Source organism: Panthera leo, chromosome A2 (genome assembly GCF_018350215.1).
Source record: "Panthera leo isolate Ple1 chromosome A2, P.leo_Ple1_pat1.1, whole genome shotgun sequence".
NCBI lineage: Eukaryota > Metazoa > Chordata > Mammalia > Carnivora > Felidae > Panthera > Panthera leo.
Genome location: NC_056680.1, coordinates 17,492,747 through 17,519,369, shown reverse-complemented (window position 1 = coordinate 17,519,369; position 26,623 = coordinate 17,492,747). Strand labels below are relative to the sequence as shown.

Here is a 26,623-nt window from a genome sequence, read left to right as displayed (position 1 = left end):
ATGGATGTGGAGGAGTGGTGGGGCATAGGTTAGAGAATGAAATGGAGGGCCTGGGGTCTGTGATGCTGGAGGCCAGGGATAAAGGAACTGGGGGGGGGGGGTGCCATGCTGGTTCACGGCCCCAGGTGCTGGGAGAGGGGATGGAAGAAAGGGAGTGATCAGAGAAGCTGGTGAGAGAAGTTGGAAGGCAGAGTTGGGTAGATGAGAGTGAAGGCAGACTCTTGATGAGGGGTGGCAGATGGCAAGAGTGTGTCTGTGGTGTTGGCTCTTTGGACACTAGCCAGTGTGGATGACCTGAACCTTCTGGTTGAGGCTCTCCCTAGCCTTTGGAGGCTCTGGGGGCTTCCAGAGTGGTGTGTGTGTGTGTGTGTGTGTGTGTGTGTGTGTGTGACAAATTTTGCCTCCCAGGACGCTATCCCAATGGCCTTGAGCCAAAGTCCTAACAGCATGGGCTGTGTCCCTCTGAGTTTGCAGTAGGCAGGCCAGGGTGTGCGTGAAGGGCCCAGCAGAGGGCACAACTGGGCCCCTGCCCAGCGGTTTCTCCCTAGAAAGGCCCAGGTATTTGCCAGTGAGGGAGTCCAGACTTGCCCAAGGCTTCTCAGCATAGGGTGGGTCCAGGTAGAGGCCCAGGAGGAAAAGAAGGAAATGCACCCTTGCTTGTGTACTTTGCAGCCGCTGTGCCCTCCTGTAACAGCCTGGTAGGTGTGGTATCACCTCCACTTGCCGGTGAGCAAACAGGCGTGGGGGGGCGGGGGTGTTCAGGGGTATGGGGGGCTCAGGTTACTTGGCTTTGTGGTGGCACAAACCCAGGCCCAACCCCAAAGCCTATGCTCCTCTGGCGCAGCCAGAGGTGGGGGCCGGAAGGAGAGGGTGGCTGTTAAGGAGTCCTGGGAGTAGGGGCGGTGGGCAGGACCTGGTACGGGGGTGAGAAACCAGGCGCCGAGGAGTTCAGGTAAAGAAAGTTGGAGGACGACCACAGGAAAGGAAGGAGAGAGTTCGGGACGCTGCGGAGCAGGGGTGGTGGCTGGCGAGCTGGCGGGGCTGGTGTGGGGTGCAGGTCCCACCCGTCGCCGGTGGGCAGGAAGAGGCCGGACGCTGTACCTGCAACACCTGTGGGCGCCAAACGCGCCACCCTCCCCCCCCCCCCGGCCCCGCCCATCCCGGGAGGACTCTTGATTCCGGTTCCTGCGCAGCGCGCAGGTATGGCCCGGCAGGGGCGGGATGGGGTGGGGTCGGGCAGCCAGAGCTCTGGGCTCTGCTCCTCGCCCTCCGCTCGCCTGGCCGCGACCCGCGTTGCCGTGGCTACCGCCGCCCAGCAGCCAGCGCCCCCACAGGGAGGGGTCGAGTCCCCCGCCCTCGGCAAGTGCGGAGCCCGCAGGGCTGGAATGCGGGGTCCCGGGCGGCTCGGGGCCGCGCGCCCGGCTCTCCCGGCTGCTTCCGGCCTGGCCTGGGCGGCGGGCGGGGGGAGGGCGGCCCGGCGGGCGCGGGGGGAAGGAGCGAAGCCCGGCCCGGCCGACGCGGCTTTGTCTCCTTTGTTCCCGGCGGTGGCAGCGCCGCGGCGGGAGGGGCGGGCAGCGGGCGCGCTTTTCCGCCCCTCGGTCTCCGGGTAACAGCTGCGGCGCCGCCGGAGCCACCTCCGGGGGGCGGGGGGGGGGGCAGCGAGGCCGCCGCGCGCAGATCCCGAGCCCGCAGCGGCCGGCGCCCGCCTCGGCGCGCTCCTCCCGCGGGGCCCGGCCGGGTGGTGAGTCCGGGGCCCGGGGCGGGGGCCCGGGGGTGGCGGTGAGGCCCCGGGGGGGGGGGAGGGGCCCGGGGCCCGATGCCGCCAGGCAGGGGCAGCCCGGGTGAGTGGTGGGCAGCTTCGGTCCTGAGAGTTGGGACCACACTTCTCCGCACTGAGGAAAACTCTGGCGGCTCCGCCTGTAACGCGATTGGGAGACAGAGGAGGTGGAGCTGCTCCTCCGCGCCCCCTCCTCGCCGCCGCCGCTGCCACAGCCGGGACGGCCGGCCTCTTCCCCGCCCTCCCAGGACCACTGGTGGGGTCCTTGCCCCGCGGCCGAGGGAGGAGGGAGGAAGGTCGAAGAAGAGCCGATGGGGAGGTCTAGGCTTGCCCTCTGTAGTAACAGCCCTTCCAGGCTGCGCTCAGCGCAACTGACAAAGGCGGACTGTGAGCCTTGTGCCAGGCATCCCCAGAGGGAGACCCCCCACCTCCCTACACGACCCAGGCAGTGGGTGATTGATGAGCGCTCCTGAGTCCGCGCGGGTGTTGCATGGTGGGCCCCTCCACCCCACCTCGAAACACAGACAACAGGGCGAGCAATGTGCATTACAGTGCTGCCGGTGAATCTCTTCTCCCCCGGGGGACCCTGGGAGCTAAGCAGGAGAAGGGGAGGGAAAGTCCAGTTTCCCATTGATCCCCTTAAATGAGGGCTGGGGTACCACCCCTTCAGGTGTGGAGGGGCAGAGTTTGTTAGCCCCTTTGGTTGGTGAGGACAGCCCCAGGAGGGCCCCAGAGCTGCTTTCTCTTTGCAGATAGAAGTTAGGCAGCTGAGGGCTCTGCTGAAGAGGTCTAGAGAAAGATGAGCCCAGAAGAGACCTCAAGGCAGGCCTGGGACCTGGGTACAAGCAGAGTTAGGCTTTGCCTGTGAGTTCGAATGGGGCCTGAGATCTCGTGATCCTGTAAGTTGAGGACACGAGGCCTGGCTCCAAACCAGCCTTTTCAGTCTGCTCTGGCTTGGTTATTAATAAAGTGGGCCTGACACCTTGTCCTTTGAGAGGCCAAGTGGCTGGAACAGGGTGTGGGCCCCGTATCTCCCCTTCTGAGTGGATTTCCTTGGCTGTGAAATGGGGGTTCTTTCAACATGTGAGGAACACCTGCTTTGTGCTAATATCTGTCTTAGTTGCTGGGGCTCCTGCCTGCAAGGAGCTTTAAGTCTAGAGTTGGGAGAGTGGAACAGAGAGAAAAGTGTCTTTGGTTGGTGCCACTAATGCCAGGCACACACATTTCATGTTTAATGGTCAGAGCAGTCTTGCTTCCCATTCTGCAAATGGGAAATCTGAGGCTCAGCCCAAGCCAGAGCTGCAGTACACACTAGAGTGATAGCTGGAATATGCCCATTCCATCCTCCACACAGGGTGGACTCCTCAGGAGCCTGGGGGGACATGGAAGGCTCTCCTGGGAGATGGTTGGGAGTCAGAGTTAACTAGATAGAAAGGGAGTGGGCATTCCAAGCAGGGAGGAGTGTGAAACAGCCCACAGTTAGGCCAGCAGGAGCTAACAGCATGTGTGGGGGAGCCCTGGCATAGATTGGATGGAAGAGGGCGTGGACTGGAGGGGTTTGACCTTTATTCTTCAGGCCTTGGGCTGCCCCAAAGACAGGGGAGAGATGTGTTCTGATTCTGCTTGAAGATCCTGTGAGGTAGGAGGGGTGGCCTTTAGGGGCTGGGGGCTGCTCTGGCCAGTGGCAGGGGTTAGGTGAATTTGAGTGCCTCGAGATGTCACTACCCCTCTTTCCCTCCTCCCCCACCTGTGGTATGTGGGGAAGGGTGAGGGTCCTGCTTCAGTGATTGAAAGAGTCCATCACTTTTCCCAGAGTGGGTCAGCCTTCAGCCTCCTATGTGGCCTGGCCAGGAGCTCTTCTGATCCTTCCCATCCTCCTGTGGGCCACTTGACCCAGTTGTGACTTTACATTTGGGGAGTGTCTTGGTTGCTGCCCCTTGAGGGTTGGAAAGCTTTGGCATGCAGTAGGCTCTGAGCAAATGTTTGTAAGCCAATGACAGAGTGACTCTTGGTCTAACTATGGACCCTTTGCCCCAGGCACATCCCTGGGCAGGAGGCTACTGGAGGGAGTGCAGGAGGTAGCCTCTGCCCATCCTCAGACAGACCCTGTCTTCCCAGAGGAAGAAACTTTCTTCCTCGACCCCTTGGAAACAAGGTGGGGGGCTCCTGGGAAGCCTGGCCTTGCCATAGTCCTGAGTTCACGACTCTCCCTGCTATCCCCTTTCCCCCACCCCCTCGGGTAGCAAACAGAGGCGGCCTTGTTCCTGCTCCCATAGAGCTGCCCTGTTCTCCTCACACTAAAAATGGAAACCCCCAAGCTATTTCGGGAGCAGTGCCCAGCTGGGCTGTGGCCATGGCTCCCCTGCTCCCACCAGGCGGCCGGACCCTCCTCTGAAACTTATGCCCAGTCCGCTCACTCTGGGACAGTCTCAGCAGCACCTTGGTGGGGCCTTGGCGGGGAGGAGCCGACCCTAGCTGAGGGAAGCTCTCCCTCAGGCAGACTGGCCTCTGGGTGGTGGGAGGGGCTGGGCTATGTGGCCTGGGCAGAGGCGAGTAGGGGAAATATCTCCCGGCCTGGCCTGGGAGCAGCACTTCCCCAACCTGGTGCTCCTGGCTGGGGACCACCCGGGGCTGGGGAAGATGGTGTTACCATGGTTTTCTGCTTCAGCAGGCCTTAGCTGGGGCCCACAAGGAGGGATCTGTGAGGAGAACAGGCACCCAGGGTCTGAGGAGGTCCTGGGGATAGACATGGTGACTTCCTCTGGGACAACCCTCCTCCAACCCTGGGCCCTGGCTCTGCTCTGACCTGCAGGAGGAGAAATAATAGCAAGAGATGCCTGGCTTCCACAGCCCTGTAGGACTTAGGGCTCAAGCAGGGAAGTGTGCACGAATCTGTATGCGTGGGTATCTGAATGTGGGTGGTGGTGTATATGTCTTTGCTGGGGGGTGTGACATGCCCTTGCGCGGAATGCCTATTTGTACGTGTGTGTTCCTGCGTGTAAGGAGGCTGTGTCTTTGTGCGAGTGTTTAAGTGTGTGGTATGTGGGTTGTGTTCCTATGTGTGTCTGTGCGACGTGGACACGCCATATCTGCATGTATCTGCACGTGTGCAAGTACCCGTGTGCTTGTGTATGGGTGTGCACCTGCAGGGCCGGCGGCATGTCTGCTTCTTGGTGTGTGCAAGCCTGTGTCCGTGTCTGTGCCAGTGGCAGTTTGGGCTAGACAGCTCCTGGCCTGTGTGGAGGGTGTATAGCGGGGTGCCCTAAGAGGACAGAGTTTGGGCAGAGGGTGAGAAAGAGACAGTAGCTACGAAGGGAGAAGGGGCTGCAGAGGACAGGGCCGTGCTGGGGGCCTGGCTGGGCCCCGCCTGCCATGGGGCTCCTTCCTAGTTGCCCTTTCCCAGGCCCTGAGGGTGCCTGGTTCCGCTGCCCTCCCCCTCCCTGTGTGGGCTCTGAGGAGGCGTCCCCTGTGGAATGTGTTTGGTGGCCGAAGGCCAGGCTGGGCCCAGTTCCATTGGCAGGCTGGGCAGCGGGAAGGGGAGCCCGGGCTCCCACATGCCTGCAGCCCAGCCCCCAGCTTCATGCTCTGCTATCTCCCTGGCTAGGTGACTCCCACACAGGTCATGCTGTTGTCTCCTGATCCAGCCGGCCCTGCCAGGTGAGCCTGACCTCACACCTAGGCACCTGGGAGAAGTGTGACTCCTGCTTCTTAGGGCTCTCCAAGGTGGCATCCAGTCATTTAGGTCCCAGTCCTGGCAGCCTCAGTCTCCCTCATCTCTTCATTGGTTCTGTGGATTCCTTCTGGATTCCTGGCCTGAAAAGCCCTTCATCCAATTCTTGCTCTGCTCTAATGTGCAGATGGCCCATGGGACCTTGCCCTCCCTCTTTCCCCCCTGCAGGCAGCTGACATCTGTGCAGAGGGGTCCTCTGCCTCCTCGGGGTTCTGGGCCCCACCTTCCCATCACCTGCTCTCCTGCCTCTCCAGGCCCTGGTCCCTGGGGATGGGATGTTTCTCACATCTCTACCCCTCTAGCCCCTTACCCTCGGACCCTGTGGTGACACAGGGCAGTGCAGGGAGAAGCGGGGGTGGGGTAGGATGGAGGTCTCCTGAGAGAATAGTGCTTGCAGGAAATGGACAGTGTTGAAGTTTCCAGGAAAGATCTCCTGACCCCTTGCTAGTGTGCAATCCTGGGGTCATCCTGGACCACAGTGCTGTCTAAGCCTAGGCCTCCTCTGGTCACTCCCCCGGTTAGGAGGGGCATCTTGGCAATGTCACGGGCTTACCTCCCACAGTAGCCCCTCAGCACTCCATCTCTCTCCTTGCCAGGTGACCATGCCTGCCCTCGGCCCAGCTCTTCTCCAGGCGCTCTGGGCTGGGTGGGTCCTCACGCTCCAGCCCCCTCCACCAGCTGCTTTCACTCCCAATGGCACGCATCTGCAGCATCTGGCACGGGATCCCACCTCAGGTACCCTCTACCTGGGGGCCACCAACTTCCTGTTCCAGCTGAGCCCTGAGCTGCAGCTGGAGGCTACGGTGCCCACTGGCCCCGTGCTAGATAGCAGGGACTGCCTGCCACCTGTGATGCCTGATGAGTGCCCTCAGGCCCAGCCTACCAACAACCTGAACCAGCTGCTCCTGGTGAGCCCAGGGGCCCTAGTGGTGTGCGGGAGTGTGCACCAGGGGGTCTGTGAGCTGCGGTACCTAGGCCAACTTGAACGACTACTGCTGCGGCCTGAGCGGCCTGGGGACACCCAGTACGTGGCCGCTAATGACCCTGCAGTCAGCACGGTGGGACTGGTGGCCCAGGGCTTGACTGGGGAGCCTCTCCTATTTGTGGGGCGGGGATACACCAGCAGGGGCGTGGGGGGTGGCATCCCTCCCATCACAACCCGGACCTTGTGGCCACTGGACCCTCAAACTGCCTTCTCCTATGAGGAGACGGCCAAGTTGGCCGTGGGCCGCCTCTCCGAGTATAGCCACCACTTTGTGAGCGCCTTTGCACGTGGGGCCAGTGCCTACTTCCTGTTCCTGCGGCGGGACCTGCAGGCTCAGTCTAGAGCCTTTCGTGCCTATGTGTCCCGGGTGTGCCTCCGGGACCAGCACTACTATTCCTATGTGGAGCTGCCTCTGGCCTGCCAGGGTAGCCGCTATGGGCTGATCCAGGCTGCAGCTGTGGCCACATCCCTGGAGGTGACCCAGGGGGAGGTACTCTTTGCTGCCTTCTCCTCGGCCGCTCCCCCCGCTGTGGGCCGGCCTCCGTCAGCAGCTGCTGGAGCATCTGGAGCCTCTGCCCTCTGCGCCTTCCCCCTGGACGAGGTGGACCGCCTTGCTAACCGCACGCGAGATGCCTGCTACACTAGGGAGGGCCGCGCCACGGATGGGGTGGAGGTGGCCTACATCGAGTATGACGTCAATTCTGACTGTGCACAGTTGCCTGTGGTGAGTCCCAGCTCGTCCCTGTCTGGCATTCACGGCCAGGCAGCTGCCCGAGGAGTCCAAAGGGAAGCTGGTGGTGTGGGGGCTGATCAGGTCAATGGATGTTATGTGCTTCCTTTGTGTCTGGGTGATGGAGATGCCTTACGAAAATCGTGGCACTCAGGGGGCGGAGGGCCATTCAGAGTGGGGCTTGGACTGCTTGCTGCAGAGGTGCTATTCGTGTAGGTGGACTGAAGGTGTTTGGGGTCCTAGGGTATGGGGCAGGGACCTAGAATGTGAGAAGATGGGCCCTGTTGTTTTACGTTATTGAGCAAGAGAGGCAGGTGAGGTTGAGGCTTGTTTGGCTCTAGTCTCTGGATAGATAACACAGGGGAGAAACCACAGCTAGGGGGACCGAGTGAGGGAGAGGTGGCAGGGACCCAGGGGAGTGGACCTGGACATGAAGACGCAAGCTTTGAGAGGCCTTGGGCAAGTGGTCCAGGGGAAGGCTGAGTGCGTACCCTGGGGGAAGGCCAAGGGTGTGGGAAGGTGGAGCCCCAGATAGGTGGGGATCAAGAGCGGGGTAAGGGGCTGCTGGAGATAAGCAGCTGAGGCCCCACTAAGGATGCAGCTGTGGGCAACATCAGGGAGGGCTGGCAGAGACACTAGGGGTGGGGATGAGGCTGTCCAGGGGCTCCTTAAGGGAGGGGTGACGGAATAAGGCCGTCCAGAGAAGAGAGTCATTCAGCAAAAGCTGGCTGGGCCAGGGGATGGGGATGTCCAGGGAGGGCCTTACTGGTGCTTCTTGCTGCCTATAGGATACCTTGGATGCTTATCCCTGTGGCTCAGACCACACGCCCAGCCCCATGGCCAGCCGTGTCCCCCTGGAAGCCACGCCCGTTCTGGAGTGGCCAGGGATTCAGCTAACAGCTGTGGCAGTCACCATGGAGGATGGACACACCATTGCTTTCCTGGGTGACAGTCAAGGGCACCTACACAGGGTGGGTCCACAGGAAGTACTGGGCCCTGCCCCAGGGTTTAGAGGGAATAGGTTGCTGGTGACCCAGCCTGGGAGGAGCTATGCCTGTGACCCCTGGGACACACCCCTGGCCCTAAGGCTGGGAGAGATGACTTAAGCTTCTCTTCCCAGGGCTGGATGGTATTTACCTGTGATCTCCCCCACCCCCTGCCCAAGGGCTGGGTGGGATGACTTGTACTAGCAGAAAATTCTGCTTGTAGATTGCTTCATTGTGGGAAGAAGAGAGGGCCTTGGGCCTATGGCCGTGGACTTGGGTCCCAGAACTTATGGTCTCTGATCTCAGGTCTACTTGGGCCCAGGGAGTGATGGCCACCCATACTCCACACAGAACATCCAGCAGGGGTCTGCGGTGAGCAGAGACCTCACCTTTGATGGGGCCTTCGAGCACCTGTATGTCATGACCCAGAGCACAGTGAGTGCCAGGCGAGAGCTGGGATCTGGCTGCTGGGAGGGGCCTTGGGCAGGGCCAGGCACCCATATGTGGAGGAGTCACTGGTGTTTGGATTGCTGTCACAGCTTCTCAAGGTTCCTGTGGCTTCTTGTGCTCAGCACCTGGACTGTGCCTCTTGTCTCGCTCACAAGGACCCATACTGTGGGTGGTGTGTGCTCCTTGGCAGGTCAGTGCTCCACCGACTCCTGACCCATTCCCCAACCCCAACCCCCACCTCCTGCCCTCCCTGGTCCTGCATAATGGCCCTGTCCAGTATTCCTGGTCCTTAGCCCTTGACTTGCAGCCCACGACCCCTGGATGCCCCAATCCCCTACCTCCATTCTCCATCCTGGGCATCAGTGCCTTGCCAGGGCAGACGTAGCCTAGTGTCATGGCCCACCTGAGGATCCCGCCCAGGTCCCCAGTATTGGAGGTGTCCCTGCTCCGTGAAGGTACATCCTGGTCATTCTCCTGCAGGTGCAATCGCCATTCCGAGTGCTCACGGGGACAGGGCCCAGAGCGGTGGCTGTGGAGCTTCCAGCCTGAGCTGGGCTGTCTGCAAGTGGCAGCTATGAGTCCTGCCAACATCAGCCGAGAGGAGCGGAGGGAGGTGAATGAGCGGGGCAGGCACATCCCTCGTGGGGAGGACTCTGGTGATGGGTCAGGACCTCGCATTTTAATGTCAGATGCTCTAAATACCACGTGGCCCTATACAAGTTGCTTGTCTTGGGGCCTTGCTTTCTCTGTCTGCTTCTAATCCAGGCTAGAGGGCATTTGTGAAGGCTTGAGGGCTGGTGGCCACTGTGCCCACTCACATTGGGTGCTCTGGAAACACAAGCCCTGGTCTGCTGCCCGGTGGCTCCAGCAGCATGTCCTGGCCTCTCTGTCCAGGTTTTCCTGTCAGTGCCTGACCTGCCACCCCTGTGGCCAGGGGAGACGTATTCCTGCCAGTTTGGGGATCACCAGACTCCTGCCCTGCTGACCAGTTCTGGCGTGATGTGCCCTTCTCCGGACCCTAGCGAGGCCCCAGCACTGCCAAGAGGAGCCGGTGGGTGAGAGAAGGGGCCAGCCCTGGGGCCTGGGAGCCCCACCCTCCTCCCATCTTGCTCCAGGGGGTGTGGTTGGGGTGAAGTGTGAATCCGAGTGGGGATCCCTGAAATAGCACTTTTCTCTGGGCCCCCTGGCTAGTCCTCAGTCCCCTAAAGTGCCCATTTTGTGTCCTATGGGCTGTGTTCCCCAGATCCCGGGTGCTAACCCCACTCCTCAGCCTGGGCCCTCTCTCCCACCCTGCAGACCACGTGTCAGTGAGCGTGGAGCTCAGGTTTGGCGCTGTGGTGATTGCCAAAGCTTCACTCTCCATCTATGACTGTGCAGCAGTCTCTGAGCTCCGCCCGTCTGCACAGTGAGTTCCTCCCCGACACCCCCAGCGCCCGGGCTGCCCCGTGGCGACCTCTGCCCCATGGCTGTGCTCTGTGCAGGTGCCAGGCCTGCGTGAGCAGCCGCTGGGGGTGTAACTGGTGTGTCTGGCAGCAGCTGTGCACGCACAAGGCCTCATGTGACGCTGGGCCCATGGTGGTTAGTCAGCAGGTGAGCGGGACCCCCAGCTGGGCCCCACAGGGGTTTGGGGTTCCCTTTGTGAGGGTTTCTCTGATGGCCCGGGGTCTGTGTGCCTGCCTGCCCATGTGAGGCTCTGTTGTGAGCACCCGAGCTGCTGTGTGTGACGGACTCACTGGAGAACAGCTGCTGGTGTCCCGCCTGTTTCGGGGAGAGGACCTTTGTAGCTGAGCGGCAGGGGAGGTCTGGGCCTCAGGTCCCGCCTCAACACAGATGCCCCTGGAGCCTGCCCTCCCCTCCCTCCTTTGGAGAATTAACGGGCTGTTTTTGTTTCTCTTTTCCTTGGTCTCCTTTCCTCTTAACACACCCTTTGCCTGCCTGCCACCTGCTCCCGTGCCTGCCTGCTGAGCGGCCCCTCCTGTCTTTCTCTGCTTCCCCCTTCAGAGCCCGCTTCTCTCCCCAGCCCCTCCCGCAAGAGATGTACCCACCCCCTTCCCACCTGAAGCCCCCCAGACCCCAGTCACCCCTGCTCCTGACACCCTTCCCGTGGAGCCTGGTGCCCCCTCCACAGCCTCGGATGTCCCACCTGGGGATCGCCCTTCCCTGCTCAGCCCCTGGGGGCCGGGGGCGGGTCCTGGCCCCATACCTGCCTCAGCCTCCACAGAGTCACCTCTCCATGAGGAACCTCCCCCTCCCGACCCCCCCAACAGACGTGGAACCGCTGTCCCCGCCCCCACTGACTTCGGACCCACGGCCACACCCGAGGACCTCTTGGCCTCCCACCCATCGCCCTCAGATGCAGCGGCACTGCCCCCTGCCCCTGCAGACCCCGGCCCCGAGGCCGACCCCTCCGTGGCACTCTTGGACCAGCCCCCTGGCACTGCTCCCGCCACCACTTTCCCAGGGGCCGCTGGCTCCACGAAGCCCGCTCTGGACTGGCTCATGAGAGAAGGCGGAGAGCTGCCTGAGGCGGACGAGTGGACGGGGGGTGACACACCCGCCTTCTCCACTTCCACCCTCCTCTCAGGTGATGGAGACTCGGCCGAGCACGAGGGCCCTCCCGCCCCCCTCATCCTCCTGTCCAGCCTGGACTACCAATACGACACCCCCGGGCTCTGGGAGCTGGTGAGGCCCAGCCCAGGAAGGAGGCCTCCAGGGGAGGGGATGCGGGGCCGACTCAGGAGGGGTCGAGGGGCAGGGTGGGGTCTGCAGCTCCACGCCGGCCTGGGCCCTGAGTTGTGCGCAGGGAAACAACCGAGGTGATGGGGTGGGCTCCATAGACTGCCTTGCTCTTGGTGTCTCCAGGAGGAGGTGAACTGGGGGGCAAGCTCCTGCCCTTGTGTCGAGAGTGTTCAGGGCTCCACGCTGATGCCAGTCCACGTGGAGCGAGAAGTCCGGCTGCTGGGCAGGAACCTGCGCCTCTTCCAGGTGAGCGTGTCCGGTTGCAGGCATGTTGGCGGCCTCCTTGGCTGTTGACAACTATGCCTGAGCCCTGGAGAGCAGGAAGAGCGCCTGGCCCCACGTCTCGGCCCTGACCCTGGGGCTCTGTTAGCGGCCCTGCGGGACTCACTGGGGCCAGCTCCTGAAGCTGCCTCAGCAGCTGTGTCCTCTGCCCCCAGGACAGCCCAGGAGACCACGAGTGTGTGATGGAGCTGGAGGGCCGTGAAGTGGTAGTTGAGGCCCGGGTCGAGTGCGAGCCACCTCCAGAGACTCAATGCCACGTTACGTGCCGGCAGAACCAGGTGTGGGTCACGAGTGCCTGGGTGGGCAAGGGTGTGCCGGCCACGGGCTGGCTACCCACCTCAGCTGGCCACACCACATTCATCGTCCCAGCCCCACACATAACCCTGTGACCTCGAGGGAGTCTGAGTACCCCGGCTCTGACCTCTGACCCTGTGGCCTCATGGGGTCCCTGTCCCCCAGTTCTGACCTCTGACCTCTGACCTCGTGCTCCCACAACTAGTCATTTGGTCCTTTCTCTGACCACCACCGCCCCCCAGGCCTGATGCCTCCCCCAGGCCCAGACTCTGACCCCGCTCCCATTTCTCCAGCTCAGCTATGAGGCTCTGCAGCCAGAGCTCCGTGTGGGGCTGTTTCTGCGTCGGGCTGGCCGTCTGCGTGTGGACAGTGCTGATGGGTTGCATGGTGAGCTAGCTGGGGCCTCTGGGGCCACGGGGCTCCTCCAGGCCTGCCTCTCACATTTGTCTCTGCCCCCCTCCCGCCCCCCCCCCCCCAACCAGTGGTGCTGTATGACTGCTCCGTGGGACACGGGGACTGTAGCCGCTGCCAAACTGCCATGCCCCAATATGGCTGTGTGTGGTGCAAGGGAGAGCATCCACGTTGTGTGGCCCAGGAGGCTTGTGGCGAGACTGAAGCTGTGGCCACGCAGTGCCCCGCGCCCCTCATCTACTCGGTGTGTTGAAATGCTGGCATGTCCCTTCTTCACCGCTGCCTTTAGAGGGAGAGTGGGGTGCTGTGGGTCCAGGGGTCCCGAAGGTGGGAGTCTGGGACTGCCTTTCCAGGCTGCCGAGGGTTGACTGGTGGTGGAGGTGAGCAGTCCGTGTCTTGGAACAGGTGGAGCCGCTGACCGGGCCTGTAGACGGAGGCACTCGTGTTACCATCAGGGGCTCCAACCTGGGCCAACATGTGCAGGACGTACAGGACACAGTCAGGGTGGCTGGAGTACCCTGTGCTGTGGATGCTCAGGAGTACGAGGTCTCCAGTAGGTGAGTTGGCTGGACTGACAGGAGTTCGGCACCCTTCATGGGCTCCCCGGTTGGCTTTCCTGCTCATGGCTGCCCATCTACTACTCCTCTGCCTTTTCCTCTCCCCCTTCGCTTGTTTCTGGTCACAATGTCTCAGAGCTAAGGTTGCCATTTGAGGCCCTGGAGCACCCACCTCGGCTTTGTGCACGGACTTGCATGTTCCTGGCCAGGACTGCTGGGGATCATTGCTGGGCCTGGGCCCAATCATTGCCTAGAACCAACAGGTGGCCCCATCTACATGTTCTCACTTGGTGTTCTGAGTGAGCATGGCTGTAGTTGTGGCAGCAAGGTTCTCAGATCCCAGATGGTTGTGCTCAGGGGCTGGGTTTCCACGAGCTGTCCTTTCTTCCCCAAGCACTGCCCCTGGAGGGCTTTTCCGGGCACAGACTTGTGGCCCGTCTGCTGAGTGCCAGACTCCTTGCCTAGTCCCTGGGACCCCCGTTGCCTTCCCAGGGACTGTAGCTGATAAAGGTTCTGGGTCATGGTAGCCTGGCTGGCAGTAGCAGGGTCCAACGGTGCCCACCCAGGACATTTCCCAGGAGATATCCACAATCAGCAAATCCCAGACCCGGCTGATATCAGGGTGACCTGGAGAGCCTGTCCAAAGCCACCGTAGAATGGGTCCTTCAAGCCTACCCTCAGAGATCTGGATTCTGTAGGCCTGTGCTGGGGCTCCGTGATCTGTATTTTAAACCAGACTTTGCTAGAGCGTGTGGTATTCCCCTGTGTGTTATGACCAAGAACTTGCGGTGACTGTCTGGACTGTTAATGATTCTAGAACCATGAGACTAGAGTAACTTATGAAGTGATTTATAAAGAGATTAAAATATTCTCTGGCCGAGGTCTCTCCTGGGTACTTTACATATCACTTGTTCTGTTTTCCAAAGTGTTGGCGGTGACTGTTACAATGTCACGGAGTCGAGCCACTGCCAGCTTCACCATGGGGACATTAATTTGTCCCAAGCTTCTCTGTTTTCTGGCTGAGAACCAACATTTTCTTAGATTGCTCACTTTCCCTTTCCATCTATCCCCAGACCTGATTAGAAGCTTCCAGGGACTTTTTTTTTTTTCACGAGGAAATCAAGTTTCCACCACTTTGCAAGTGGTGTGGTGTGCGTGGTGATGGCAGCTAGTTAGGCCACTCATCAGTTTGGTGCTCGTCCCTATAGCCAGCCTCAGAGGGCTCCTTGTAAATTTGTGCCGCGCAGAGAGGTGAATTCCTCTCGGCAGGGGGCCCTAGGGTTGGACTTGAATGATTGAAACCATGCGTATTAACTCTCAGATGCCAAAGCCCCCTGGTGTGCCATAAGGAATTCCCCCCAAAGCAAGAGGATCTCTGTCAATCTTGGGAGCAGGGAGAACACCTCATTTAGTGGGGCAGCCAGCTCAGTTTGAGGGGCCCTCGGTGCGGCCCGGCACCCCAGCCTGCCTTGTGCCCACAGCTTCGTGTGTATCACTGAGGCCAGCGGGGAGGAGGTGGCTGGCGCTGTGACGGTGGAGGTGCCGGGAAGAGGACACGGTGTCTCAGAGCACGACTTTGCCTACCAGGTAAAGTGGCTCCCCTGCCGGCCCGTCTGGTTTCGCCTTCCTGGGGCTTCTCACCCGGGGCCTTCTTGTCTTCCTCAGGCTCCCCCTGCTTCTCTGTTTGTGGCCTCATGTCTGCCTATGTTTCCCTATCCCCCTTCCCACAGGACCCGAAGGTGCATTCGGTCTTCCCAACCCGAGGCCCCAGAGCGGGGGGTACCCGCCTTACCCTGCACGGCTCCAAGCTCCTGACTGGGCGGCTGGAGGACATCCGAGTAGTAGTTGGAGACCAGCCTTGCCACCTGTGAGGGCTGCTTCCTCATTCTGCAAAAAATCCGTGTGCTGTAGGGAGAAGACAGAGGGGTGGGATGCTGGGAGAGCAGAAAGGGGGAGAGGGCCAGGTCTGCTCCATCGGAAAGCGGCCAGACCCTCCCTCAGCTGGGGCTGTCGGGGGACTGTGGCCTCCAGGGTCACGTGTGGAGCTTGCAGTCAGCTCTGAAGGGAAGTGAGCTGGGGCCGGAGGGGGTCCCATGTCCTGGAAATCATCCCTGTCCCCTTCCTGGCCTGCCTTCCGCTCATCCCTCCCTTCCCCAGGCTGCTGGAGCAGCAGGCGGAGCAGCTGCAGTGTGAGACCAGCCCCCACCCCACGCCTGCCACGCTCCCTGTGGCTGTGTGGTTTGGGGCCGCTGAGCGGAGGCTTCAACACAGCCAGTTTGAGTACACGTCAGACCCCAACGTCACCTCTGCCAGCCCCACCAAGAGCTTCCTCAGGTGCTGGGCCAAGGGCATGGCCTCATGGCATGCGGCAGGGAGGTCTTTGCAGCTCTAGTATGTGGGGAGGTTGCGGGGCTTTCTGTGGAGGCCGTGACTCCCGTGCTGCTGCTGGGGAGAGGGCCGAGGGACTTTGGGCCGGGCTGGCCCCGGTTCTCATAAGCCATGGGTGGTTCACGGTCTGTGTTGCAGTGGAGGACGGAAGATATGGGTCCGTGGCCAGAATTTGGATGTGGTACAGACACCAAGAATCCGAGTGACTGTGGCCCCGAGAGCACCGCAGCCCGGCCAGGGGCTTGGGCGGAGACGCCGCGTGATCCCAGAAACAGCGTGCTCCCCTGGAGCTTCCTGTGGTGGCCATCATGTAGGACACCCATGGGCGTCCCCTGCTTGCACTAGAGTAGCCATCGTCCTCATCACTCCACACTCCACCCCGTGCACAGCCGTGGGTGGCGGATACCAAAGAGGCTATTGCCCTGTCTTTGCTGGGCCCCCTTCCTGAGGATGGCCCTCAACTCTCCTCCCCTGTCTTTCCTCTCTGTGGCCCAGTTTGAGGAGCCGTGCCACGTGAACTCCTCTCAGCTCATCACGTGCCACACGCCTGCCCTCCCAGGCCTGCCTGAGGACCCCTGGGTCCGGGTGGAATTCATCCTTGACAACCTGGTCTTTGACTTCGCGACACTGAACCCCACACCCTTCTCCTATGAGGCCGACCCCACTCTGCAGCCCCTCAACCTCGAGGACCCCACCGCACCATTCCGGCACAAGCCTGGGAGCGTGCTCTCTGTGGAGGTACTGTTCCCGCTCACACACGGGCGGGGGGCTCACGACCCTTCACTTTGCTGGTCATTGTGGCTGTGTGTGGCAGAGGGGGCATGAAGGCAGAGCAAGGGCCAGCGGACAGACCTGGCTCCTCACCCTTCACATGTGAGGGCTGAGGGGCTGGTGATGGGCTGCCTCGCCTGACGCATCTGGCTGGAGCCTGGGGCCCCACACACTCTACGGCAGGAGCCTGAATGACAATATGTAAATGGTTTGGCACACGCAGTAGCTGGGTGGCGTGGTACACAGTAGGCGCCTGGGCTGATGCCCATTTGGCAGCCTGACTCAACGTGAACAAACACTTGGCATGGGTTCTGACACGTGCGGTAGGTGGGCATTCTAAAAGGCCACAGGTAGACAAGCCGGCATCGTCCGCCTGGTGGGCCAGCAGACACAGTAGTGGCTCTGGCTTTGTTAGGTGACTGGGCAGGATTCGGGGGCAACTTTATATTGTCCAGATTTTGAGCTCTGGAAAAGTGAAGATGTGAGGAAGAAGGATGGGAAGGGTAGAGAAGGGTCGGGGGGCAGCTCAGAGGATAGCCATGGACTGTCCCCTCCAATACAGGGGAAGAGGTGCTGACCTGGCATCAGCCCTGCTCCCGGGGGTAGGTGTCAGGACCATCCTTCCCACACTTGAGGGGATGGGATCTGAGTGACCCCTCGTGTTCCAGGGGGAGAATCTGGACCTTGCAATGTCCAAGGAGGAGGTGGTGGCCATGATAGGGGACGGCCCCTGCGTGGTGAAGACACTGACCCGTCACCACCTGTACTGCGAGCCCCCCCTGGAGCAGCCTCTGCCCCAGCACCACGCCCTCCGGGAGGCGCCCGATGCCTTGCCTGAGTTCACGGTCAGTGGGTGGGGACTGGATTGGGCTGGGCATCAGGCCTGTGCTGAAACCTTGCTCACAGGTGGCTCCCCACATAGGTGCAGATGGGGAACCTGCGCTTCTCCCTGGGCCACGTGCAGTACGATGGCGAGAGCCCCGTGGCTTTTCCCATGGCAGCCCAGGTGGGCTTGGGGGTGGGCACCTCTCTTCTGGCTCTGGGCGTCATCATCATTGTCCTCATATACAGGTAGGTGCAGCCGGATGTGGCTGGGCTGGGGCAGGTAGGGGGGTGCGGCTGGATGGGAAGGGCAGACTAGGCCAGGGGTCAACAAAATTTTCCTGTAAAGGGCCAGAGTACCTATTTTAGGCTTTGTGGCCGGGTGGCCTCAGTTGCAGGGGCTCAACTCCACTGTTGCAGAGCAGAAGCCGCCATGGACCATATGCAAACACATGACTGTGGCCGTGTGCCAACAAATCTTTATTTACAGAAATAGGTCGTGGGCCAGATTTGGCCTGCTTGTAGTTTGTTGATCCTTGGGCTAAACTCCTGGGCTAGACTGGATATGGGGTGTGACTCGCCCAGGATGCGACAGGCTAAATTATTCTGGGCTAGGCCTTGGCTTGGCTGGGCATGGCTGGGTCAGACTGTGCCGGCCTAAGCCAGGGTGAGGCTGGGGTAGACAGGCCCGGGCCATAGGCACCAGCAAGGGCTCTGGCCTTGTCTGGCCTTCCCCTTCCTGACCTTGGTGCTGAGCAGGAGGAAGAGCAAGCAGGCCCTGAGGGACTATAAGAAGGTCCAGATCCAGCTGGAGAATCTGGAGAGCAGCGTGCGGGACCGCTGCAAGAAGGAGTTCACGGGTGAGGCTGCAGAGAGTAGGCCCGGAACATGTTTCAGGGCCCTGTGAAAGTCTGCTCCCGTCGGGTGGGATCCACGCCCAAACCTGGCCTCTTCTGCCCAACAGACCTCATGACTGAGATGACCGATCTCACCAGTGACCTTCTGGGCAGTGGCATCCCCTTCCTCGACTATAAGGTGTATGCTGAGAGGGTCTTCTTCCCTGGGCACCAGGAGTCGCCCTTGCACCGGGACCTGGGTGTACCGGAGAGCAGGCGACCCACCGTGGAACAAGGGCTGGGGCAGCTCTCCAACCTGCTCAACAGCAAGCTCTTCCTCACCAAGGTGCCACGCGTGGCCCCACCCCAGGCCTCCCCACATCTGTCCCCTCCTGGCCCCACCCCTCCTGCCCCAGCCCCGCCCCTTCTTTGTCCCTTCTTTTCTGAATGGGCCCCTTCCTCCTCATCCCGCCTCCCTGGCGCCAGTTCATCCACACCCTGGAGAGCCAGCGCACCTTCTCAGCTCGGGACCGCGCCTACGTGGCATCTCTGCTCACGGTGGCGCTGCACGGGAAGCTCGAGTACTTCACCGACATCCTCCGAACCCTGCTCAGTGACCTGGTGGCCCAGTACGTGGCCAAGAACCCCAAGCTGATGCTGCGCAGGTCTGTGTGGCTGTCAGAAGCCACGGGGGCCTTGTGGTTATGAGGGCTGGAGCCAAGGGCTGCGTCAGACCCTCTGGGGTTTAGGGGTTCACAGAACAGGGAGCCCAGAGGCCCTACCTCTGACCCTGCCCCTCCCCTTTCCTGTCATCCTAGGACAGAGACCGTGGTGGAGAAGTTGCTCACCAACTGGATGTCCATCTGCCTGTACACCTTCGTGAGGGTGAGAGAGGCAGACGTGGACAGGGCTTGGGCTCCCCTCCGGGGCGAGGCGGGACTCTAAACCACACAGCTCTAAACCAGCCCCGTTCAGTCCAGACACTCCTGCCCAGCATGTCTCATTCACCTCAGGCCCTCTGCAGTCTGTCCCCTCCCCCAGCATGGGCCATGTCCCATACAGCTCTGTTTCATGCCTGTCACCTGCCCTGAGGCCCTCACTGGCTGTCACTTCCCCAGGACTCAGTAGGGGAGCCGCTGTACATGCTCTTCCGTGGAATTAAACATCAAGTGGACAAGGGGCCAGTGGATAGCGTGACTGGCAAAGCCAAATACACCCTGAATGACAACCGCCTTCTCAGAGAGGACGTGGAGTACCGTCCCCTGGTGAGGGAGGGAGGAAGGGAGAGGGATAGGGAGACCGAGTCAGGGAGGGATGGGGGAGGGAGGGAAAGAGAATGTGAACGTGCATACGCTCAGTGGTGTCTGTCCCTGGTGAGGATGAGGAGGGTAAGCATGTGTGATCATTGTGAATGGCTGGCTGCTGGAGAGAAGGCTTTAGATTAGCTTAGCAGCATAGAGGCTTGAGGGCTAGACCTCAAGGCAGAAGGCCTTGAGGATAGGACCTCAGGCTTGAGATGGGGTCAGAGTGAGACAGGGTCACAGCAAGGGTTTGGGGAGCAGTCCACAAGCCCTTGGACTGGGCCAGGGCCTGAGCGTTTGCAGGACCATCATCTCAGTGTCCTGCCAGTGATGTGATGTGCCCACCAAGCCAGGAGCCAGCTCTGTCAGTCTTGTCCATCTCTTCCTCCGGGTTGCTATCCCCTTAGTGGAGTGCCTTCTTCGGTGGCCCACGCAGGGCACCTTTCCTGGTGATCCACGTGGGATACCTTCCTTGGTGGCCCACGCGGGGTACCTTTCTTGGTGGCCCACACGGGGTACCTTTGGGAAAATCTCATTCAGGCTCCACCAAACCTGCCCCCTCTCAGGCCGGTAGGAATCCTTACTTCTTATGAAGCTTCTCTCAGGTGCCTCAGCCTGACCAGTTGAGCCAGGAACCTGGGGTCCTGAGTTCAGAGGGACTTGTGTTCACTTGTTTTTTTCTGCCATTCACCCCGTAGACATTTACTAGTGCACTGTGCTGGAGGTGGAGTCAGAGTGGAGGAAGCCACTGTCCCTAGTGGGGGTGGACGGCTAAAGAGATAAGAATTAGGGAGTTGTTGGTGCCGAGAGGTCAGAGCCAGTGGCTTCCTCATGGGTTGTCCTTGACCTTGTGTGTTGGTCATCCCATGTGTGGCATGAGCCCTGATTGCTCCCGCATATACCTCGGTAGACCTTGAATGCACTGTTGGCTGTGGGGCCCGGCGCAGGAGAGGCCCAGGGTGTGCCTGTGAAGGTCCTGGACTGCGATACCATCTCCCAGGCCAAAGAGAAGATGTTGGACCAGCTTTATAAAGGAGTACCTCTCGCCCAGCGGCCAGACCCCCGTACCCTGGATGTTGGTGAGGGTGGAGGGGAAGGGTAGCCTGGGGACCTGAGCCAGGGTGTGGGCTGGGCTGGCCCTGGACCATATCGCTCGGTGGGCACAGGGCAGAGGCTGGAACGACCTCTCACATGGTGAGGGGTCCCTGATCCTAGTCTTTGGAGGGGTTGGATAAGGCTGCCCCCTGACGGTGGGGCCTGTGTCCCTGTGGAGGAGGAGGTAGGCTCCACCGCAGGAAGGGTGTTCTGGAAGCCCTGGACCAAGTCCCAACTTGCTCTTGCAGAGTGGCGGTCTGGGGTGGCTGGGCATCTCATTCTTTCTGACGAGGACGTGACTTCTGAGGTCCAGGGCCTGTGGAGGCGCCTGAACACCCTGCAGCATTACAAGGTGGGAGGGGTAAGAGCGGGAGGCGGGGTAGGCGGGGTGGGGCTGGTGGAGGGGTCACCAGCTGTGATTAGCAGGTCCCAGATGGAGCAACTGTGGCCCTGGTCCCCTGCCTCACCAAGCACGTTCTCCGGGAAAACCAGGATTATGTCCCTGGAGAGAGTGAGTATGCCCCCCACTTCCAGCCCCTACCCAATCACTGTCCTCTGCCCCTGCTTTGCCCAGTCCCCAGTACTGGGGCAGATCTTCTGGACCTGAGGGTAGGCTTGTGTCTACCTCCCTTCCACTTAGAGAAGCCCTCAACCTGTGCTTCCACTCCTGGAAGTTGGCAGGACGCTGGGGTCCCAGGGGACGTGGTACCTGATGAGGGATGACGAGCTGTGGGGTCTTGGCACAGGGACCCCAATGCTGGAGGATGTGGACGAGGGGGGCATCCGGCCCTGGCACCTAGTGAAGCCAAGTGAGGAGCCAGAGCCTCCCAGGCCTCGGAGGGGCAGCCTTCGGGGCGGGGAGCGCGAGCGAGCCAAGGCCATCCCTGAGATCTACCTGACCCGCCTGTTGTCCATGAAGGTGGGGCAGGAGGGATTGGAGGCTGGGGTCAGGGATGGGACAGGCCGTAGGTCTGGGCTGTGGGGGAGGGGACGGCTACTTACGGGGTTTGGGTGTGGTGTGGGGCTCGCACGGGCATAGTGCCGTGAGGTGTCTGAGGCCGGGCTGGGGCCGAGGTCCCCTGTCCCCTTGCTGACCGTACGTCCTCTGTGCTTCCCCTCCCCAACAGGGCACACTGCAGAAGTTTGTGGACGACCTATTCCAGGTGATTCTCAGCACCAGCCGCCCCGTGCCGCTTGCTATCAAGTACTTCTTCGACCTGCTGGATGAGCAGGCCCAGCAGCACGGCATCTCCGACCAGGACACCGTCCATATCTGGAAGACCAACAGGTGGGGGTGGGGGTGGGGCTGGGGCAAGGCGGGCCAGGTGTGTGTGGGGTCTTCTCTCCCACCTCCCCAGCACGCTCATTGGCCCTGCCTGCCCTACCCACAGCCTGCCGCTAAGGTTCTGGATCAATATAATAAAAAACCCGCAGTTTGTGTTCGACGTGCAGACATCTGATAACATGGATGCAGTGCTCTTGGTCATTGCTCAGACGTTCATGGATGCCTGCACCCTGGCCGACCACAAGCTGGGCCGGGTGAGTGGGTCAGGGTGGACACGGAGGACACGAATGGGGCAGGGTAGTATGGGCCAGGTGTGGACAGTGTTGTGTGTGCGCCGATTCCAGGCTTGGCTGAGAATGTCGGGGAGGAGGGCTAGGGGAGGCCTCTGACTCCAGCCCCAGGCTGGGCTTTGTCCCTGAGCTCCCCGGGAGGTGGCAGTGATGACCCCTCAGGGACCAAATCCACCGGGCAGCCTGGAGCTGTCCTGTGATTGTAGGATCCACATGTCTACCTGGAAACCAACCTAGCGGCCCCACCATCACCTTGGGCTCACCTCCTCCAAGTCTGGGCTCACCATAGCCAGAGGCCCAGGGATCAGAAGTCACCCTGCCTTTTCCTCGTTCCCTACACGCAGGGGCAGAGGAGGTATCTGCCTGTCGGTGCAGTGTAGACGGGAGAGTCCAGGCAGTGAGCGCCAGGCATGGGCGAGGTGCTGGCGAGGGGTGCTGGGAAGCAGAGAGGAGTGGCCAGGGCTGTGGTGGTGGCGGGGTGTTGTCACAGTAGTGAGAGCCAAGGGAGTCCCATGACAGATAAGGGGTCCCTGCTGCAGTGGCTCAGGCACCCAGCAGGCAGGGCCTGGGGCTCTGCAGGCCTGTGCAGGGAGCTGTTACCTCTTGAGGGATCGATCATTAGACTTCTGTCAAGAAACAGAATGCAAACTTCTACTCTGTAGTGCTGTCTTTTGAGAGCAGTTTCTATTCTGTGTGTTCTCGTCACTGTGCCTACAACGAACCCCACCGCGAGGACCGGGGAGGGCTACCTCGGGTGGATGCTATGTGGTGGCTGGGGTTTTGCCCAACCTTCACCTTGCCTCCCCTTGCCAGCAAAACTGCAAATGCTTGCTGGGTAGCTCAGGAAGAGTCCAAACCAGGAATGCCTAGGGTCCCCCCCCGCAGAGCGTTGGTGAGAAGGCATGCATGCTGACTCATGACTCAGGCCCAGGGATGCATCGCTGCCGCACAGGGGTGGCGCCATCTTACCTCACCCTCCCGGCAGCCGTAGGGTGAGGCAGCAGGTGCCGTCCAGAGCTCAGAGCTGGGGTTGGAACCCACTGCAGTGGTGGAAGATGTGTCTGGGTGTGTTACAATGTGGGCTCTGACCTGAGAGACCTGCTTCAGGTGCCAGCTCGGCCACTCAGAGTGAGGTGGTGTGGGACAAGTTACTATATTTTCTGGGTCAGTTTCCTGATTTTTGTATTTTATTTATTTGTTAAGTTTATTTCTTTGGAGAGAGAGAGAGAGTGCACGTGCAAGCAGGGGAGGGGCAGAGAGAGAGGGGAGAGAGAATCCCAAGCAGGCTCCACACTGTCAGCACAGAGCCCGATGTGGGGCTCGAATTCATGAGCCATGAGATCATGGCCGAGCCGAAGTCAGACACTTTACCGACTGAGCCCCCCAGGTGCCACAGTTTCCTGATTTTTGAAATGATTACGTGGGGAACGAGCAGCACGTGGAAAAGCGGCATTAGGGCTCCATATGGCGCGGTGCCCTCCCACCCTGCATGCCGGTTCCCTGCTGGATCCAGGTGGAGGCATGTGGAGCTGAGTAATGGCCTTGGAATAATTGGGGGAGAAGCTCGAGGTGACAGAGTGGAGATTGGGTACCGGTGGAGGGGAGTGGGCAGAGGAGGTCCTTGCAGAGGGAAATGGGCCAGGGGCACCAACCATCCCAGTTGCCTTGGACTGAGGGGTTCCTGGGATATTTAGAACGGAAACGGTGCTGGGAAAATTGGGACAGTTGGTCACTCTAAGGGGACTCTCCTCTTTCTCTCCTGCTGACGCCTAGGACTCCCCCATCAACAAACTTCTATATGCTCGAGATATTCCCCGTTACAAACGGATGGTGGAAAGGTATGAGGGCGAGGAAAGGGTCTGGAAGGGGGATGAGTGGACCGATTGATGGATGTTTATGGCTGCAGCCGTGGGATGGGCCCTGTGGGGGGAGGAATGGTTTGTTTACCCAGCAGCTGGCCGTGGTCTCTGGCAGGTACTACGCAGACATCAGGCAGACCGTCCCCGCCAGTGACCAAGAGATGAACTCCATCCTGGCTGAGCTGTCTCGGGTATGGCCCTCCCTCTGCTTCTTGGGCTGGGCACAGGCCTCCTGCCATGAGGATCCTGCTGTTTTGCAAGGAAGCCCTTGGGGCCTCAGCGATCCTGCGAGCTGGTTGGGGGCAGGACACATACCATCCCCATAATGCAGAATGTTCCAATGGCCACTATGAAAGACCAGGGCTCCCAACATCTCGCTACAGAGCAGCAGGCGCTTGTCCCGGCAGCTGCCACCTGACCTGACTCGGCCAGCTGCTTGGGTGCCTGCAGCCCATGTTTGGGTCTGGGGACGATGTATCCAGAGCAGTGAGGTGGCTGGGATTCAGCCCCAGGACAGCCCAGGTCAGTCTGCCCGTGTCTTCATACAGCATTGCTTCCATCGGTGTAGACGTGCCCCCACCTACTTTTAAAACAGTCTCCAAACATAGACTCCAGGGAACTTAGTGTTCCTGAACACTAAGCGATGGAGGACCACAAGGACACAGAACACGCAACAATAGCAGCTACGATTTGGTGGTGGTGCTTTGATTGTCCTCTCGCCTGACCCCCATAGGAGCTCCGCAGTTTGGGCACTATTAGCCCTGTTGTCCTGATGAGGAGGTGCGGGCTCAGAGATGGAGCCCCCATGGAGGGGCCCCGTGCAACCTCCCGGAAGATGTGATGGAGATCAGAGCAGACCTAGCTGGGTCACAGCCCCTAAGCGGCCGCTGTCCCACTGGGCTCTGCAACCATCTGGGGTCCCAGCTGCCGCCTTGAGGGGAGAGAAGTAGGGCCCTGCTCACGCTGCAGACCTGGGATCCCTGGTCTGTAGGCAGGGCTTCCTGCTGCAGGGCCTGTCCTTTCTGCCACCGCCTCCCCATTTCCCAGGGGTCCTGTGGTTGGTGACAATACTCATCTCTCTTACCTCTTCTCCTTAGAACTACTCTGGGGACCTTGGGGCACGAGTGGCCCTGCATGAACTCTACAAGTATATCAACAAGTACTATGACCAGGTGGGCAGAACCCTGGGCCCTGATGGAGGGAGGGAAGGGCTGTGACTAGTGGTCTTCCCCAGGCACAGAGCAGGGTCAGGGCAGGGTCCTGGTATCTCCCCTGCTCTCCCCATCCTTGCCCTCTCCTCTGGGGCTCCTCGGCAGCAGCTGGGATGCCGGGGGATCTGCCAGGGTCTGGAGATGGTGTGGGGGATGGTCTGGGAAGGACACAGCTGCTGCCCCTGCCCCCACCTTGTCCTGGTCCCCATCCCTACCCGAGTCCCCACAGTGGCAGCGTGCTGTGCACGGCCAGAGAAGAAGGTCCTGCCAGGAGTGGGTGAGGGGACGGCAGAGCCAGCAAGGGGGCCGTCTGGGGAACTTGGACTGGGCCCCAAGATCACAGCACCTACGAGTCAGCCTGCTAAGTGTCTGCCAGAATCATTCTCTCGGATGTTTGTGTGGCACCAACGATGTGGCTGTTGCTGTTCAGCGATGAGGAGCCTGCCTGGTGGCCGGCCTGGGGGATAGTCATTTAACGTGAATTCCAGGCACCCCAGGCTTGCTCAGGCAGTGTGAGCTCCTGCATGGGGGAGGCGGGGGTGTGTGGTACCTCATGTACCCTCATATAAACGGCACAGGCCAGCCCCTCCTGGGCTCCACCGTTCCCCCTGTGGCAGCCCTCATTTGTGCTTATGTGGTTGTTGGTGTTGGGTCAGAATCTGTCTGTCCTGCCATCAGTGAGCCTTGTGAGGGCAGGATCACACGTGTCCCATCATTGTGGGGTCCCTGCTCCATGCCAGCACCTGGAATGGGAACACAGGAAATGCTTGCTGCCCGGTGGGGGCAGGGGGAGCCAGGGGACTGGAACAGGGCTTCTAGGGGTTTCGTGGGGGGAAAGGCTAGCATGGTGGGTGTGGCTGGGCTCCACTCAAAACGATTTTTACTGGTGGAGGTAAAACCCCAGCAAGGCCCCGAGGAAGTGAGACGGCTCGCTGAGGCCCCCAGTTGTGCCGCAGTACCTGAGGAGGCCTGCTGGGGGCTGTGGGTGCATGCGGTGGCTGGTAGGCCCTGCTGACCGGCCGGTGTCTGTTGCAGATCATCACTGCCCTGGAGGAGGACGGCACGGCTCAGAAGATGCAGCTGGGCTACCGGCTCCAGCAGATCGCAGCCGCTGTGGAGAACAAGGTCACGGACCTGTAGGGAACTGGCCAGCCCTGGCCTGCCATTGCCTCAGCCCTGCCCGGGCAGCCCTGGAACCGTGAGGGAGAAGCTGCCTTCTTAGATGCCTGTAGTACCTGACGAGCAGAGTTAGTGGAAGGTGGCCCCCGGGCTCCTGGGGCCTCTGGCCTGGGCCCTGCTGGACCTACCTCGCAGGCCTGGGGCTGTGAGGCTGATGGGGTGGTGCCCAGCCTGCTCCCCGAGCCCAGTGACCCTGTGGGCTCTTTTCTGTGTGACGTCGGTCTGTGGGGAGTCAGGGACTCAGGGCTTCCAGAGAGTGGCTGGAAGGGCCTCCAGCCTCTGGAGAAACTGTACTGTTCCTGAACACTGGTCTTTGTCCCACCGGAATTCCGAGGGGAAGGAGGAGAGCCCCACTTCCTGTCCTTTCCTCCTCCATCATCCCTGACCTCAGTTTAGCTGCCTCCAGCCTTTTGCTGCTGCCACGTTCCTAGGTCCGAGAGATGAATGCCTTTCCTAGGCCACTACAAACTGACCCCTTGTCAGGACTGGCTGCCTCAGGGCCACCCTGCCTCAGAGGCAGCGAGTGGGGAGGGGCACTTGCTGCAGGGACCTGGGGGAGACCGGTGGCCCCACTGACCCAGCTCTTAATTAAAGGATAACACACTGCTTGGCGTCTGATGTGTGGGCTTGGCCCAGCCCCTCCCT

General features: G+C 60.8%; 1 protein-coding gene across 2 annotated transcripts; it reads left to right on the top strand.

Annotated features, from left to right (window-relative positions):
* The first annotated feature begins 1,187 nt into the window (after positions 1 to 1,187).
* On the top strand, positions 1,188 to 26,623 carry PLXNB1 (plexin B1). 2 transcript variants are annotated; one of them, XM_042929223.1, is made up of 38 exons: positions 1,188 to 1,200; positions 5,382 to 5,434; positions 6,104 to 7,216; positions 8,011 to 8,193; positions 8,515 to 8,643; positions 8,748 to 8,848; positions 9,139 to 9,271; positions 9,553 to 9,709; positions 9,955 to 10,063; positions 10,140 to 10,248; positions 10,660 to 11,340; positions 11,521 to 11,643; positions 11,835 to 11,957; positions 12,267 to 12,360; positions 12,456 to 12,628; positions 12,790 to 12,941; positions 14,423 to 14,528; positions 14,672 to 14,808; positions 15,099 to 15,275; positions 15,468 to 15,639; positions 15,825 to 16,067; positions 16,769 to 16,945; positions 17,023 to 17,171; positions 17,682 to 17,782; positions 17,887 to 18,104; positions 18,245 to 18,423; positions 18,577 to 18,643; positions 18,877 to 19,023; positions 19,970 to 20,138; positions 20,403 to 20,506; positions 20,581 to 20,665; positions 20,901 to 21,073; positions 21,282 to 21,442; positions 21,546 to 21,693; positions 23,503 to 23,567; positions 23,704 to 23,779; positions 24,686 to 24,760; positions 25,835 to 26,623. In XM_042929223.1, the coding sequence occupies exons 3-38, from the start codon at positions 6,110 to 6,112 to the stop codon at positions 25,937 to 25,939; spliced, it is 6,408 nt and encodes a 2,135-aa protein (XP_042785157.1). In that variant the 5' UTR covers positions 1,188 to 1,200; positions 5,382 to 5,434; positions 6,104 to 6,109; the 3' UTR covers positions 25,940 to 26,623. The 2 variants fall into 2 exon arrangements, with proteins under 2 accessions (XP_042785157.1, XP_042785156.1); XM_042929222.1 differs by lacking the exon at positions 1,188 to 1,200 and having other exon boundaries at positions 1,848 to 5,434.

Excerpts from the sequence above, each read along its gene's own strand:
- PLXNB1 (XM_042929223.1), top strand. The coding sequence starts at position 6,110 with ATGCCTGCCCTCGGCCCAGCTCTTCTCCAGGCGCTCTGGGCTGGGTGG. Across the intron at positions 10,249-10,659 it reads CCATGGTGGTTAGTCAGCAG|AGCCCGCTTCTCTCCCCAGC; the intron begins GTGAGCGGGACC and ends TTCCCCCTTCAG. Across the intron at positions 18,105-18,244 it reads GCAAGCTCTTCCTCACCAAG|TTCATCCACACCCTGGAGAG; the intron begins GTGCCACGCGTG and ends CCCTGGCGCCAG.